Genomic DNA, 16,716 nt, shown 5'->3' with positions numbered 1-16,716 from the left:
CTTACCTGCTGGGTGAGTTGCAATTATCATGCTGGCATTTATTTGCATGGGCACGGCCGGATGAACGAATCAAGGTTGGCACTAGTTTTAGTATAAAACGGACGGAATCGATTCAGCGATTGTTACCATCGAGAGGTAAAGCAGACAGCTGAACAGATGGAAGCTGTTTTACAATCCGCTGAGGTCAAAATGATCCCTCTTAGGTTTTCCTACACTGAACATTTCCTTATACTTATTTACACATTTGGCATAGACACCTTCTTGAGTTCATTTCCCAGGCGTGTGGAGAACAGGTTTGATCGCTGGATATTTTTCTTGCACCAGTGCCCGTTAAGCAGCAAGATGTGACGAGGTGCATCATCTCACCCAATGCAGATGCACCGGGAGCTGAACCATTAACAGGATGGAGCCAGTTTCTAAGCTGGAATAAGCACGTTTACTTCAACTCCAGTGACATTTGTTTTCCATTGAAGAGTACAAGAGATCCAATGATATGGTCAACACCAACAGGATAGAGGTTATTTGGGCAGCACGGTAGCATTGCGGTTAGCACAATTGCTTCACAGCTCCAGGGTCCCAGGTTCGATTCCCGGCTTGGGTCACTGTCTGTGCGGAGTCTGCACGTTCTCCCCGTGTGTGCGTGGGTTTCCTCCGGGTGCTCCGGTTTCCTCCCACAGTCCAAAGATGTGCAGGTTAGGTGGATTGGCCGTGATAAATTGCCCTTAGTGTCCAGAATTGCCCTTCGTGTTGGGTGGGGTTACTGGGTTATGTGGATAGGGTGGAAGTGTGGACCTTGGGTAGGGTGCTCTTTCCAAGAGCCGGTGCAGACTTGATGGGCCGAATGGCCTCCTTCTGCACTGTAAATTCTATGATTCTATGATTTCTGAATCATGCTGTAGATTGCTGCCCAATCCCACTGCCTACACTCAATTCATGCAAAACCTCTGCAGGCAGCACGAGTACGTTCACGGACTGATGGCGTTAGGTTCAGTACTCAGTGGTTTGAATACCTTTTCCGAAATAATTACGTCGCCAATTGTTACGTTTTTCTTCCCCGAACTGATTTGTTCATGTGTTTAGCCTCGATCAGTATGGCAGTGTTGATTGGATCAGTATTACGTCAAACCGTGTGAAAACGGTGGGCAGGAAAAGACCAGCGAGGCGAATTGGACCTGTGGGGTAGACACCTCCCATTCCCCCGTAATCATGGGAGAGGCTCAAAAAAGGGTTTGGATTTTACCCTATTGGAACCACATTATACCAGAGCATAACTCGCAAGGGTTGGGAATTAGTGGGGTAAGAGTGTTATGGGCCAGGGTTCAGAGAACCCCAAAGTGTATCATGGAGTTAACCTGACCCACAACTTTTAATAGATTGTGGTATGGGGAGCACACGGCCCACTCTACAGGTGTGGTACATCAGAAATGGATAAGTATTTTTTAAAGCAAAACCATGTTTATTTGTGAACTAAAGTTAACCTTTTTAAAACATACAGTCAACATATTAGCAACCATTAATTCAAATAAAAACCCCAAAGAATACAACACTAAGTAATCCTTAAACTGTCCTTTTAACATCCATAAGACTTTTTAAAAAAACTATAAAATACAAAGATCAGGTTTAAATTCACTACTGAGAGCAGTTATTAGTTTTAAATCACCAAAGGATCGATTTACAGTCTTTAGATTACAGAGATAGAGACTAATACCCCTTCTGGCTGTGACTGCAGCTATCCAGCTCTGAAAACGAAACTAAAACACACCCTGCAGCAAACAGCCTAAAACGAAAGTAAAAAGCTGACAGACAGCCCAGCTCCACCCACACTCTGACATCACTGATAAACACCCATTTCTTAAAGGTACATTTTTTAAACACCCATTTCTTAAAGGTACTCTCACATGACAAGAGACACCCACTTCAAACAAGCGGACAATTCATCTAAATAGCCATGTGGGATGAGCCTGTCTTGTCCACCATTCTACTAAGCAGTACCTAATTTCTCGAAGTGAAACAGCCATTCAGCATTGCTAGGAAATCGACAATGTTGGTAGCTGATTCAACGGGAATGGAGAGTTGCATTGCATCTTTCAGTCCGTTTTGACCACTGACTCTTGCATCCCGATGAACCTTTGTGGCAATTCTTCAAAAGTCTTGTTTGCCCCAAGGGACCATGACTGCCATCCATTTGTTTCCCAATGTCAAATCCCTCCCGGCGTCTGTAATAGAAATAGAGCATCTGACGAGCCAACCGCCCATGTTGGAGGGGAGGTACTCTGTGCCCTTACCTCATGGCCCGGCCATCCAGATCTGTAAACGTCGATAGCTTGGGGGATAGTTAGTATGTGCGTAGGCGTCCCAAGGGAGGCAGGCACAGCAGGTCCAGATGCTTCACAAGTATACGAGAGCGCTCGACTGGCCGTTTAACTGTTACAGCAGCAAAATACTGCGGCTGCTGGAACTCCTAAATAAATACAGGAAACGCTGAAAAAACGAGTGAGAAACAGTTTGCTTATCGGATTGATGTTGGATACCCTAGTTGCAGTGTGCAAGGGGGTTGTGACAGAAAACAAGCCAGAGTGCCCACAAGTGGTGTTCCATGATCAGATACACTTGCTAAGAATGGCTTTAATAATGTGCCTGCATCTTGGCATACCTACCTGGTTGTGGGTAGGGTCAACAGTGGGGCAGGCCACAAGGGCATCTGCAACTGAAAAATTGGCATGTCCAAACAGTGCATTCTTTGTGTGCAAATACAGAATTATTGGCAATCATGTAATGTATCTTTTGCTGCTATTGTGCATTAATGCTGGACTTGTTCTTTGTGATGTTACATGAATGAGTGAGCATTGAAGGCACTTGCAACAACGAGAGAAACTCAATGTTATTGCAGTGTTAAACTAGAGCTAAACATGCATAGCCACTTTCAACGATGAACAAACAGGAGCTTTTATTGCAGCCTTGAAAATGATCATAGAAGATTAGACAGAACAATGAACGCTAGCTTTGCTGTGTTACCCAACCCCTGTTGCGGGGACAGAAGTACAGAATGAGATTCTTTATTGAGTATAGGGCAATAAAAAGTTTAATAAAGACAGCCATGGGTGCCAAAAGAGATAAGGTAACTAAATGAAAAATGAAAATCGCTTATTGTCACGAGTAGGCTTCAATGAAGTTACTGTGAAAAGCCCCTAGTCGCCACATTCCGCTGCCTGTTCGGGGAGGCTGATATGGGAATTGAACCGCGCTGCTGGCTTGCCTTGGTCTGCTTTAAAAGCCAGCGATTTAGCCCAGTGAGCTAAACCAGACAATTGAAAAAGAACAACCATACAGTAATGTAAAGATGGGCACAGACCCTGATAACTGGGACACAAGGAGGAACAAGTGTTGACAACACAGTGAGAGCTACAGAAAGGGAATAATGAAAATAAACTTAGCAAGGATATCAAAATCAACACCTATTAGAAAAAAAAAGAGGGTGGCCTGGAGAAATGTGGGTCCCTTGACAACAGACAAGGATGACAACAATGTACCATCCCCCCCCACCTTCTCCCGGAATCCTCCACATTCTTAATTCCTAGTTTAAAATAAAAAATATTTGCGGGATGTGGGTGTCACCGGCTGAGCCAGCATTTATGACCCATCCCTAATTGCCCTCGAGAAGGGGGTGGTGAGCTGCTTGCTTGAACGGCTGCAGTTCCTCTAGTGTAGGTACATCCACAGTGCTGTTGGGAAGTGAGTTCCAGGATTTTGACTCAGCGACAGTGAAGGAACAGCGATATATTTCCAAGTCGAGATGGTGGGGTTCCCAGGCATCTGCTGCCTTTGTCCTTCTAGAAGATAGTGGTTGTGGGTTTGGAAGGTAGCGGTTGTGAGTTTGGAAGGTGCTGCCTAAGGAACCTTGGTGAGTTGCTGCAGTGCATCTTGTAGATGGTACACAAGGCTGCTATTGTCTGTCGGCGATGGAGGGTTTGACTGCTTGTGGAAGAGGGAGCAATCAAGCAGGCTGCTTTGTCCTGGATAGCGTTGAGCTTCTTGAGTGTTGTTGGAGCTGCACTCATCCAGGCAAGTGGGAAGTATTCCAACAGACTCCTGACTTGCGTCTTGTAGATTGTGGACAGGCTTTGGGTAGTCAGGAGGTGAGTTACTCACTGTAGGATTCCTAGCCTTTGACCTGCTCTTGTAGCCACAGTATTTATCTGGCTAGTGAATAACTATCTAATTCCCTTCTCTAAGTCTTGATTGAACCTGCCTCCCCCACACTCTGGCACTACATTCCAGATCCTAACCACTGTAGCTAGTAGAAGAGACATGCTGTCAAAGCCTTTGGTCGTGCACTCATCAGGATTGATATAAGAATACCAAATTTTAAAGAAGGTACAACAATTTGTACCTTTTCTCATGGAATAGTGTCTGGACATAGTCCTCTTGTCTGCGGAGGACAGGTCCTTAGCATATGTCTACATCTAGATTCCAACAAGCTTACTTGAGCTATATTGTGAATCTGGCTGCTAATCCTAAATTGACTGTTACCTTAATTATTAGCACACTTAGGGTTGTTCAGCAAATATTGCCCAATCACCGAATCGCATCTAACGTTAGACACTGTTTCGACCAATCGAAGGCAACTTACGAACAAGTTTCTCTGTGTCCCACAGTCCATAGGAATCATAGTACAGTGGTTAGTGACTTCCATCTTAAGTTGGCTCTTGAGTCGGACCCCTTCAAGGCCCACCACCATAACAATGAAGCATCTATTGTTCTGGTGGTGGGCAGGAATGTGTTGTCGTGTCCCGGAATGTCATCTAAGAGCAAGGTCGCTTTGATACAAGTGAAGGCCTTTTCTTGGTGTGTGTCCCAGCACGGTGCCTGATCGTTCTTGAGTAAGTCCTTCGGGGATTCTGTGACCTGCGCCAGACCTACAGGTCCAAAATCCAGAATGGGTTTGGGAACTCTCTGATGGCTTTTGTTTTCTGTAGGTCCACTCCTTCCTCATCTCAGTGGGACAAAACTATCCAGCACTCGCAGCAAGTGCTCCTTAAACAACCCCCGCATTACTGTTATGCATTTCCCTGACAGCATATGTTCCCAACTTATGCTCCCCAGCTCCTGTCTAATAGCAGCATAATTTCCCTTCCTCCAATTAAATACCTTTCCATACTGTCTGTTCCTATCTGTAGCCACCTGAGTTGGCCAAGTCCTGATTTAAAATGGCGAACGGCAAAGGCTGAAGGGAAATTCAGCCAACACAGGCAGAAACCAGCAGGTGCAGGTTTGCTGTGTATTTAACTCTGCAAAAGCCCAGACAGCATCAATACCAGCGGCCATCAGCATAATAATGTAGCAGCCGTCTACGTACTAATGAGCAATCCCCGGGAACAATAGCAACATTTGGGACACACAAAACTAAGCCAGACTCCCCGGCGCCAACAGGAGCCAACACAAAAGAGGTTAACGAACACCTCAAGACCGCCCATCGATCAGGGAACCGCTCCAGTATTGGAGAAATCGAACCAAGCGATTGGAACAAAGTCCAATCACCTAGAACCAGGTACGGGGTCCGCCCCGAAAGGCGGGAAGCCCCTGGGGACTATAAAGTTAAGCCCCAAGTTCAAATCGTTCTCCTTGACCGGGTCACTCAGCAACGCGAAGCAACCCCTGAGAGTGAACGGTCCAAGCTGCTGCATCCCTGAAGTAAGTCTCAAGTCAACGCTCGCTACGAGATAGGCGGTCCTAGCTACCAGTCCATACCGGCTTTGAATCCCGCAGTTGCAGTTTCCGAACGAAAGGCCATTCGTTTCCCTGACCTGGTGGGCCAGTCCGAAGTTAAGTATAGGCCTGTTAGTTGTAGAAATAGCTTAGACGTAGAATTTGTGCATGAGTAGCGATTACTGTGTATAATAAATCTGCTTTAATTTGAATCTTACTAATTGGTGTGTTGAGTTATTGATCATTACTTGAGAACTTGAACCTCGTGGCGGTATCATAAAGATATCTGGTGACTCGAGAGCAAAGGTTATAAAACAGAGCCAATTGAACCAACCAAAAGTTAGCAACATATCCCCCTCCATGACTATGGTAAAGGTCAAGGAGCTGTGGTCACTTTAACCAAAATGCTCTCCCACCGAGACATCTGACACCTGGCCTGGTTCGTTGCTAAGCACCAAATCCAATACGGCCTCCCCCCTAGTCGGCCTATCTACTACATATTGAGTCAGGAATCCTTCCTGGACATGCCTGACAAAATCTGCTCCATCTAAACCATTTGCACTAAGGAGTTCCGGTCAATATTAGGGAAGTTGAAGTCACCCATGACAACAACTCTGTTACCTCTGCACCTTTTCAAGATCTGCCATCAAATCTGTTCCTCCATCTCTCTGCTGCTATTGGGAGGTCTATAGAAAACTCCCAATAAAGTGACTGCCCCTTTCTTGTTTCTGCCTTCCACCCATACTGACTATGGTAGTGGGGGTGAATGTGGTAGTCTGTGTAGAGGTATTACGGTACCTGGTAATGCTGGAACACCATTGGTATATATTGTATGTTTCCTATTGGTCAAGCTGTATGGTAGCTCCACCCTGCAAGGCGGGGTATAAGAGCCCGTGCCGCCCCAGCCGCCTTCATTCTGTACCTGAGCTGCTGGGGGAAACATCTAGCTTATTAAAGCCTTCAGTTGGACTACAACCTCGCTTTAGTGGTCATTGATCGTGCATCACTGACTCAGTAGACAAACCCTCTTCGACTACCTCCTTTTCTGCGGCTGTGAAGCACTCTCTAATTAACAGTGCCACTCTCCCTCCTCTTTTACCCCCCTCCCTATTCTTCTCAAAACATCTAAACCCCGGAACATCTAACACCCATTCCTGCCCCTATGAAATCCATGTCTCTGTAATGGCCACAACATCGTAGTTCCAAGTACTGATCCATGCTCTTGAGTTCATCCCCCTTGTTCCTGATACTCCTTGCATTGAAACAGACACACTTTAACCCATCCCACTGAGTGCAACTTTGCCCTATCAACTATCTATCCTTCCTTATAGACTCGCTGCATGCTATTTTTGCCCGTTCAACAGCCACCCTATTTATGATGCGGATAGGAGGAGTATTGTGTGTAGCAATCGACCCCGGCCCCGGGTCACTGTCCGTGTGGAGTTTGCACATTCTCCCCGTGTCTGCGGGAGTTTCACCTCCAGAACCCAAAGATGTGCAGGGGAGGTGGATTGGCCACACTGAATTGCCCCTTTAGTGGAAATTGTTTTTGATAAAAAGGATGGAAATGTTTTGTGTAACACATTCGTGTTGAACATGTGCGCTTTGGCAAGCTGTTTGTCCCATTTTGTAAACCAGGATTAAGATCCCCCACCTTTGGTCATCAAGAGAAATTTTTTATCCTTTATATCCTTTTTCCTTTATCCTCATAATTCAAAGGATAGTGCAGCGTGGGTGTCACCTTTGATCAGCTGTAGTCTGGGTGGAATCAATGGTTGTGTTCTCTGAGAAGCGGAGATATGATTTTATGACTATGACACATTAGTAACTAGATACTGTTGCTCTTATTAGCATTCGTTTTATTAGCTCTAATTCTGTCACCTTTGCTCACGAGTCGCCTGGTATCTTTCTGATACCGCCACGTGGTTCAAGTTCATGTTATGATTAATAAGTCAGCACACCGCTTAGTAAGAATTAAATCAACGGTCATTTATTATATACAGCAATTAATACTTATACAATAATCCTACTATCTATATTGAAACCTACCACTACTGGCCAATACTGAACTTTAGGAATGGCCCACCAGGTCAGGGAAACGAATGGTCTTTCGAATTGGATCTGGCCTGCGGGATTCAAAAGGCTGATACGGGTCGATGGCGAGGAGTCTCTATCGGGTAGCAATCGCTGGAGTCAAACTTACAGTTTCTTTGTCGAAGGTTCTTGCGAAGGTTGCGAGCAGGAAGAGAAGGGTCGATCTGAACTTGGCCCCTATTTTTATAGTTCCTAGGGGCTTCCCGCCTCTCGGGGAGGGTTGACCCTGGTTCCAAGTGATTGGACTTGGTCCCAATCACTCGGTTCGATATGCTCCAATAATGGGGCGATTCCTTGATCGGGGGGTGGTTGCCCACCTTTCTTTGTGTTAGCCTCTCTTGGTGCCGAGAGGTCTGGAGTAGCTTTACAAATGCTAATGTATAGCAATTGTTCCCGGGGATGGCTCTTCACTATGCAGATGGCTGGATTGTTGTGATGTTAAATGGCTGCATGATTTGATCTGCCTGGCTTCCCCCAGAGGGGCTGTTTTACCTGCAGCCGTCCGTTTGAGTCCTGTTTGCTGCTTTTCCCATCAGCCTTTTCGGTTAGCCATTTTATATCGGGTTTTGGCCAAATTAATCGGGAATCAGCCATTTTAGGTGGCTACAATACTTAATCAGGCAATCTGTTAGTCTTGCAATGAAAAATTCTTTGATTCTTTTTCCATTGTTGACTTATTTTTGTTCTGATTGCTCTTCTTCAGGCGTCACTTTCTTTGATCATTCCAGTTTTAGTTTTCCTGATTTCAGTATCATTTCACTTACTTTAGTTTCCTATTGCTGTTTTCACAATTATTTTTCTTTTCCTTTACTTAAGCCCCTTGTATGGAGAGAGACGGCTATAATATTATTAGTGGCACAAGTAGGCTTACATTAACACTGCAATGAAGTTAGTGAAAATTCCCTAGTCGCCACACTCCGGCACCTGTTCGGGTACACAGAGGGAGAATTCAGAATGTCCAATTCATCTAAAAAGCATGTCTTTCGGGACTTGTGGGAGGAAACCGGAGCACCCGTAGGAAACCCACGCAGACACGGGGAGAACGTGCAGACTCCGAACAGACAGTGTCCCAAGCCGGGAATCGAACCCGGGCCCCTTGCACTGTGAAGCAACAGTGCTAACGACTGTACTACCACGCCGCCTCTCTTGCAACCGGCTATTTCATTCAGACATGTCACGCGCCTGATCTCCACCGCTAACCCTCCAGGAAGGTTAAACTTAATGCCCAAAACTTAATGCATTCCCTGAGGTGTCTTGTGTTCTACCTGGATAAATCATTTGGTGCTCAAGCCTATAATATGATCAGCTTTACTGGTTGCGCTTTTGGTGTGGTATCCACTGCTGGGGTGATTGTCTGGGTGGGGGTGTAGGAGCAGTTTCAAGACCTGTGTATTGAGTCAGCTTCCAGGTGGGGTTATTCCCTGTGACTCAGCTCAGTGCAGAGAGGAACAAAGCATCACAACCTGGACAAGATGGCTTATTTAATCAATCTTGTTACGTGTACACAGAGAACAGATGTTGATATCGTCCAAGATCTGTTCTGCCGAACAACGTTCAAATTGGGCGCGATCCAATCCCTGAAGCTGCTACTTTTAAACGTACTAAATAGAATTGCAAGCAGTGTTTAAACTTCACCCAATAGAATCGCAAGCAGAGCATTATTGATCCTCATCCTGACAGTTGTGTACAATCCCAGCAGCTTGCTGACTGTGAGGAACAGAACAACAGAACCAGCACCCTTAATTTTTTTCACAAACACAAGGGGCGGGATTCTCCGACCCCCCCGCTGGGTCGGATGTGGCGTGAGTCGTGCCGCCCGCCTCGGAGAATGGCAGGGTCCGGCGCGACTCAATGGGCCCCGGGGCCGCCCAAATTCTCCGGCCCGCGATGGGCCGAAGTCCCGGCCGCCTGTAGCCGGTCCCGCCAGCGTAAATTGGGGTTGGTCCCTTACCGGCGGGACCTGGTGGCCGTGGGCGGCCTCCGGGGTTATTGGGGGGGGGTCGCGGGGGGATCTGGCCCCGGGATGTGTCCCCACGGTGGCCTGGCCCGCGGTCGGGGCCCGCCACTCCACTGCGCCGTTTCTGCCCGTCCTGCCGATTCCCAGAGAATCCCGCCCAAGATGTCAGAAGTAATGTCCTTTTGGTCAAGTTCGCTATCCTAAATCCCATTTGATTACATATTACTGCTACGTCCTAAAAATACATGTTTAATGGTTAATAATGATTACACAGTCCGATAATTCATCGTTGAACCCCCCCCCTTCAGCGGGTGGTTTAAGTGTGAGTCGCTCAGTCCTAAATGGGGTCTGAACGCCTAACCTTGTGACTCCGAGTAAAGAGCACTGCCATTGGTAACTCCTGTTTGCAGACTGAACTGAATGAAAAATGTCAAGAGTTCATCCAAGTTAAACTGGTGAGATCGTCCAAATGTATTTAAAATAATGCAATTAGTCCGTTAATTATCATAAACATTGGGGTTTTAACTCGCAACCTTCTAACTCGAGGGAAGACTGCTACCACCGAGTGAGTACTTGGTACTTAAGGGAGGAGTGTTGACATGAGAATTTGCACAATTCCTGTGCCATCTCTTCTATGATGGTGATGAAGACAGAAAGGGTACCTGACTGATTCTCTGGCGTGAGTTGAGCACAGCAGGTAGAATGATGCCTGTCACAGCTGGATGAAAGGCGGAACCTTCTTATGACAAAATGCCTTTTTTTTATTTGTGGGACAGGGGTATTACATTTACAGCTTAAGAATGGATCACTTGCCCTGAAACAAGTCTCTTTTCACTTTACTTCATCTCACCCCATCCAATGGTCTCTTAGAATATAGAATCTACTACAGTGCAGAAGGAGGCCATTCCGCCCTCAAGTCTGCACCAGCCCTTGGAAAGAGCGCCCTACATAAGCCCACACCTCCACCCTATACCTGTAACCCCACCTAACTTTTTGGACACTAAGGGGAGAAAGTGCAAACTCCGCACAGACAGTCACCCGAGCCGGTGGTTCCATCTTGATTCACTGTGCCTGAAAAAGAGATGACTAAATGGTGATTTTGTTTGAAGCGAGGAAATGAAAAATTTCCAATGCACTCAACAAAATGTAACCATTTGACCAGTTAACGTGGGCACTGTGTAATGTGTAATATATCAAACCTGCCGTGTTCAGAACTCGTCCATGGTTTCTCTGCTGGCTGGCAAAGGAAGTGATTTATTATCCTGTAGGATTGTGTCAGTCTCTATTCAAGCCTACCTTGGATTGATGTTGCCTTTCGCCTCTAGTTGCTTCGGTTGGCTTTTCCTCCAGCTAGTGCAAGCTCCCTTCTTGATATTAGATTGATGTGGCGATGTCGGCGTTGGACTGGGGTGAGCACAGTACGAAGTCTTACAACACCAGGTTAAAGTCCAACAGGTTTGTTTCAAATCACTAGCTTTCGGAGCGCTGCTCCTTCCCCAGGTGAATGAAGAGGTATGTTCCAGAAACATATAGAGAAATTCAAAGATGCAAGACTATGCTTAGAATGCGAGCATTTGCAGTTAATTAAGTGTTTGCATATCCAGAGGTAGGGGTAACCCCAGGTTAAAGAGGTGTGAATTGTCTCAAGCCAGGACAGTCGGTAGGATTTCGCAAGCCCAGGCCAGATGGTGGGGGATGAATGTAATGCGACATGAATCCCAGGTCCCGGTTGAGGCCGCACTCATGTGTGTGGAACTTGGCTATAAGTTTCTGCTCGGCGATTCTGTGTTGTCGTGCGTCCTGAAGGCCACCTTGGAGAACGCTTACCCGGAGATCAGAGGCTGAATGCCTTTGACTGCTGAAGTGTTCCCCGACTGGAAGGGAACATTCCTGCCTGGTGATTGTCGCGCGATGTCCGTTCATTCATTGTCGCAGCGTCTGCATGGTCTCGCCAACGTACCACGCTTCGGGACATCCTTTCCTGCAGCCTATGAGGTAGACAATGTTGGCCGAGTCGCACGAGTATGTACTGCGTACATGGTGGGTAGTGTTCTCACGTGTAATGGTGGTATCCATGTCAATGATCTGGCACGTCTTGCAGAGATTGCCATGGCAGGGTTGTGTGGTGTCGTGGTCACTGTTCTGAAGGCTGGGTAGTTTGCTGCAAACAATGGTTTGTTTGAGGTTGCGCGGTTGTTTGAAGGCAAGTAGTGGGGGTGTGGGGATGACCTTGGCAAGATGTTCATCTTCATCGATGACATGTTGAAGGCTGCAAAGAAGATGTCGTAGTTTCTCCGCTCTGGCAAAGTACTGGACGATGAAGGGTACTCTGTCGGTTGTGTCCCGTGTTTGTCTTCTGAGGAGGTCGGTGCAGTTTTTTGCTGTGGCGCGTTGGAACTGTCGATCGATGAGTCGAGCGCCATATCCCGTTCGTAGAGGGCATCTTTCAGTGTCTGTAGATGTCTGTTACGCTCCTCCTCGTCTGAGCAGATCCTGTATATACAGAGAGCTTGTCCATAGGGGATAGCTTCTTTAATGTGTTTAGGGTGGAAGCTGGAGAAGTGGAGCATCGTGAGGTTATCCGTAGGCTTGCGGTGAAGCGAAGTGCTGAGGTAACCGTCCTTGATGGAGATGAGTGTGTTCAAGAATGCAACTGATTTTGGAGAGTAGTCCATGGTGAGTCTGATGGTGGGATGGAACTTATTGAAGTCATCGTGTAGTCGTTTCAGTGATTCTTTGCCGTGGGTCCAAAGGAAAAAAATGTCATCGATGTATCTGGTGTATAACGTCGCTTGAAGGTCCTGTGCGGTGAGGAGGTCTTGTTCAAACTTGTGCATGAATATGTTGGCGTATTGGGGTGCCAATTTGGTCCCCATGGCTGTTCCGTGTGTCTGGATGAAGAACTTGTTGTCGAAGGTGAAGACGTTGTGATCCAGAATGAAGCGGATGAGTTGCAGAATTGCGTCTGGAGATTGGCAGTTGTCGGTGTTGAATACTGAGGCTGTTGCAGCAATGCCGTCGTCATGGGGGATGCTGGTGTAGAGTGCCGAGATGTCCATTGTGACGAGAAATGTTCCTGGTTCAACTGGTCCATGGGTGCTGAGTTTCTGTAGGAAGTCCGTCGTGTCGCGACAGAAGCTGGGCGTACCTTGTACGATGGGTTTCAAGATGCCCTCGATGTAGCCAGAGAGGTTCTCACACAGGGTCCCATTGCCTGAAATGATAGGACGGCCTGGTGTGTTGGCCTTGTGTATTTTCAGGAGGCAGGAGAGATCTCCAATGCGGGGGAGTACGTGGGATGAGAGCACGTAGGGTGCTCTGAAGGTCTGGATCCAACGTCTTAATCAGACTGTTGAGTTGGCGGATGTGTTCCTTGATCGGATCTGCGGGTAACTGTAGTGTTCCTGTAGTGTTCCTGGTTGTTGAGTTGCCGGTATACTTCTTTGCAGTAGTCCGTTCTGTTCAGTATGACGGTGGCCCCTCCTTTGTCTGCTGGTTTGATGATGATGTTGCGGTTGGTCTTGAGAGTTGCGTTGTGGTTGGATGACGTTCGGGGCTGTCTTGTGAATGCGACTGATGAATCTGGCATTGACGCGACTCCTGACGGCCTGAGCATACATGTCGAGTCTAGGGCAGCGGCCTTCCGGAGGGGTGCAATTCGACTCTTTCCTCTCCGGTTGTCGTACCGCAGTTCCAGATCGACAGTTCCAACGCGCCACAACAAAAAACCGCACCGACCTCCTCAGAAGACAAACACAGGACACAACCGACAGAGTACCCTTCGTCATCCAGTACTTTGCCGGAGCGGAGAAACTACGACATCTTCTTCGCAGCCTTCAACACGTCATCGATGAAGATGAACATCTTGCCAAGGTCATCCCCACACCCCCACTACTTGCCTTCAAACAACCGCGCAACCTCAAACAAACCATTGTTTGCAGCAAACTACCCAGCCTTCAGAACAGCGACCACAACACCACACAACCCTGCCATGGCAATCTCTGCAAGACATGCCAGATCATCGACATGGATACCACTATTACACGTGAGAACACCACCCACCAGGTATGTGGTACATACTCGTGCGACTCGGCCAACATTGCCTATCTCATAGGCTGCAGGAAAGGATGTCCCGAAGCGTGGTACATTGGCGAGACCATGCAGACGCTGCGACAACGAATGAACGGACAATGCGTGACAATCACCAGGCAGGAATGTTCCCTTGCAGTCGGGGAACACTTCAGCAGTCAAGGGCATTCAGCCTCTGATCTCCGGGTAAGCGTTCTCCAAGGCGGCCTTCAGGACGCGCAAGAATGTAGAATCGCCGAGCAGAAACTTATAGCCAAGTTCCGCACACATGAGTGCGGCCTCAACCGGGACCTGGGATTCATGTCGCATTACATTCGCCCCCCCACCATCTGGCCTGGGCTTGCAAAATCCTACCGACTGTCCTGGCTTGAGACAATTCACACCTCTTTAACCTGGGGTTACCCCTCTCTCTGGATATGCAAACACTTAATTAACTGCAAATGTTAGCATTCTAAGCATTGTCTTGCATCTTTGAATTTGTCTATATATAAGTTTCTGGAACCTACCTCTTCATTCACCTGAGGAAGGAGCAGCGCTCCGAAAGCGAGTGTTTGAAACAAACCTGTTGGACTTTAACCTGGTGTTGTAAGTCTTCTTACTGTGATATTAGATTGAGCAGCTATAAGAGAATTTGCAGCAGCTTGCTTCCAGATGAAGAGTCATTTCTGAAGAAGATTAAATTGTGGGTAAGGTCCTTAGCCGTAGGCCGTGAGTGGTCCATAGGCATCTCCCTGCATTGGAGAGAGACGATTGGTTATATGCGGGCACCTCTCCGCAATTGTGGGGCAAGGTGAGGAGTTGGGGGCATGGCCTTCATGAACTATCACAGCTGGAATAGGGAATTGAGCCATTGGCAATATTCTGCATCACACTCTAGTGACCTAACTAAGTTAGCTAACCAACCCGTAGAAGATTAAATTGTTGTCAACAGGCAATAAGTTGCTCGGTTCTGATGAGTTTTCTTTTGTTTCAAGGCAGACTAATTTTTATGAGCGAGTCCAAGACAAAGAGATATGGAAGGAAATCAACTCATGACTTCTGTGAAAATCAGTGAAGGCAAACGTATTTCCAAGTAAGTATCGGCGTGCAGAATTCTCCTTTTTTGAAATGCAGACTTGTGTTTTTGATCTTCAGCATTCCACCAAGAACTATTCGTTGCTTTCTTGAGCTGGGAGAATCTGATTCATGAGCTTTTTTTCTGAGCATTGCTAATACGGATCCACCAGGGTAGACATGGGTAGACATGGCCCAAATCAACAGACCTCACCGATGAATCTTCGTTTCCATTTGCTTTGGTGATGCGAGGACTTCGACCTAGTAGCCTGATGAAATAATCTGGATTGAATTAAACAGGAAATAGTCCTGGGTCGTTCTGAAAGGCAAACTAAAGCCTTCTAAATTGTCGAGAAAGGGGACAAGCTCTTTAACCTGTCCAGAACAGTAAAACCAGGGAACATGACCTGACTTGAAGGGAGCAGATTTCGCAAAGTAACCTACAAAAACAGTATTTCATTGAGTGAATTCTCAATGTCTTTATCTGTTACATTGTTAAAGTTTGTTAACGTCAATTACATTATTGAAAAAAATGGGTGATGGGTATTTGAGCAAAAATAAAAGGGGGCAGCTGGGTGTGTGGAGTGTTGATACTGAACAATGTCAGTAAACCTTCTCAACACGGAAGGGCTCTGTGTCTTAGTTTTGACCTCACCAGCTTGCTGGGGTCCTGTGAACACGAGCGGTCAATCTGTGGAACAGAATCCCTGAGGAGATGCTGAAAGCATTGGTTAAATCAAGTGCAAATTAAATAGACCAGAAGAAGATGATATTTCTTGGTAAATTGAAGCATAATATTTGTGGTGAGTCGTGGGACAGATGCTTCCTCTTGTGGGGAATTCTAGAACGAAAGATAATTTTCTTGGGATAAGGGGTAGCAAATTTAAAAGAGATTTGAGGAGAAACTACTTCTCCCAAAGGGTTGTGAATCTGTGGAATTCGCTACCCCAGAGTGCAGTGGATGCTGGGACAGTGAGTAAATTTAAGGAGGAGTTAGACAGATTTTTATTTGGTAATGGGTTGAAGGGCTATGAAGAACGGGCAGGACAGTGGGGTTGAGGCCAGGATGGGATCAGCCATGATCAGACTGAAGGTGTTTAGGCTCGGGGGGCTAACTTGCCTACTCCTGCTCCTAGGTCAGGTGTTCCAGGGAGGAGATGCTCTGGCTGATCCAGCCCTTGGTCTGCAGTATTGATATTTATTGTCACGTGTACCGAAGTAGAGTGAAAAGTATTTTTCTGCGGCCAAGGGAACGTACACAGTACGTACATAGTAGACAAAAGAATAATCGACAGAGAACATTGCCAAATGGTACATCGACAAACAGTGATTGGTTACAGTGCGGAACAAGGGGCCACACAAAGCAAATACATGAGCAAGAGCAGCATAGGGCGTCGTGAATAGTGTTCTTACAGGGAACAGGTCAGTCTGAGGGGGTATCATTGAGGAGTCTAGTAGCTGTGGGGAAGAAGCTGTTCCTATGTCTGGATGTGCGGGTCTTCAGACTTCTGTACCCTCTGCCTGATGGAAGGGTCTAGAAGAGGGCAAAGCCTGGGTGGGTGGGGTCTCTGACAATGCTGTCTGCCTCCCTGAGGCAGCGGGAGGTGTAGACAGAATCAACGTGAGGGTGGCAAACTTATGTGACGCGTTGGGCTGAGTTACAAAGAACAAAGAACAAAGAAATGTACAGCGCAGGAACAGGCCCTTCGGCCCTCCAAGCCCGTGCCGACCATGCTGCCCGACTAAACTACAATCTTCTACACTTCCTGGGTCCGTATCCTTCTATTCCCATCCTATTCATATATTTGTCAAGATGC

General features: G+C 46.9%; 1 protein-coding gene across 21 annotated transcripts in view; it reads left to right on the top strand.

Annotated features, from left to right (window-relative positions):
- The window catches only part of rassf4a (Ras association domain family member 4a), a 327,256-nt gene that overhangs the window by 156,531 nt on the left and 154,009 nt on the right, over positions 1-16,716 (top strand). For 18 of the 21 annotated variants that reach the window (XM_072491708.1, XM_072491707.1, XM_072491688.1 and 15 more), the window contains one exon: positions 14,821-14,918. In XM_072491708.1, the coding sequence (XP_072347809.1) occupies positions 14,860-14,918 (59 nt within the window). In that variant the 5' untranslated portion in view covers positions 14,821-14,859. The remainder of the gene's footprint in view (positions 1-14,820; positions 14,919-16,716) is intronic. The other 3 variants (XM_072491702.1, XM_072491699.1, XM_072491706.1) reach the window with 1 other exon arrangement.

Source organism: Scyliorhinus torazame, chromosome 28, assembly GCF_047496885.1.
Source record: "Scyliorhinus torazame isolate Kashiwa2021f chromosome 28, sScyTor2.1, whole genome shotgun sequence".
Lineage (NCBI taxonomy): Eukaryota > Metazoa > Chordata > Chondrichthyes > Carcharhiniformes > Scyliorhinidae > Scyliorhinus > Scyliorhinus torazame.
Note: the sequence above shows the minus strand (reverse complement) of the source record. Positions and strands in the feature narration are given on the sequence as shown.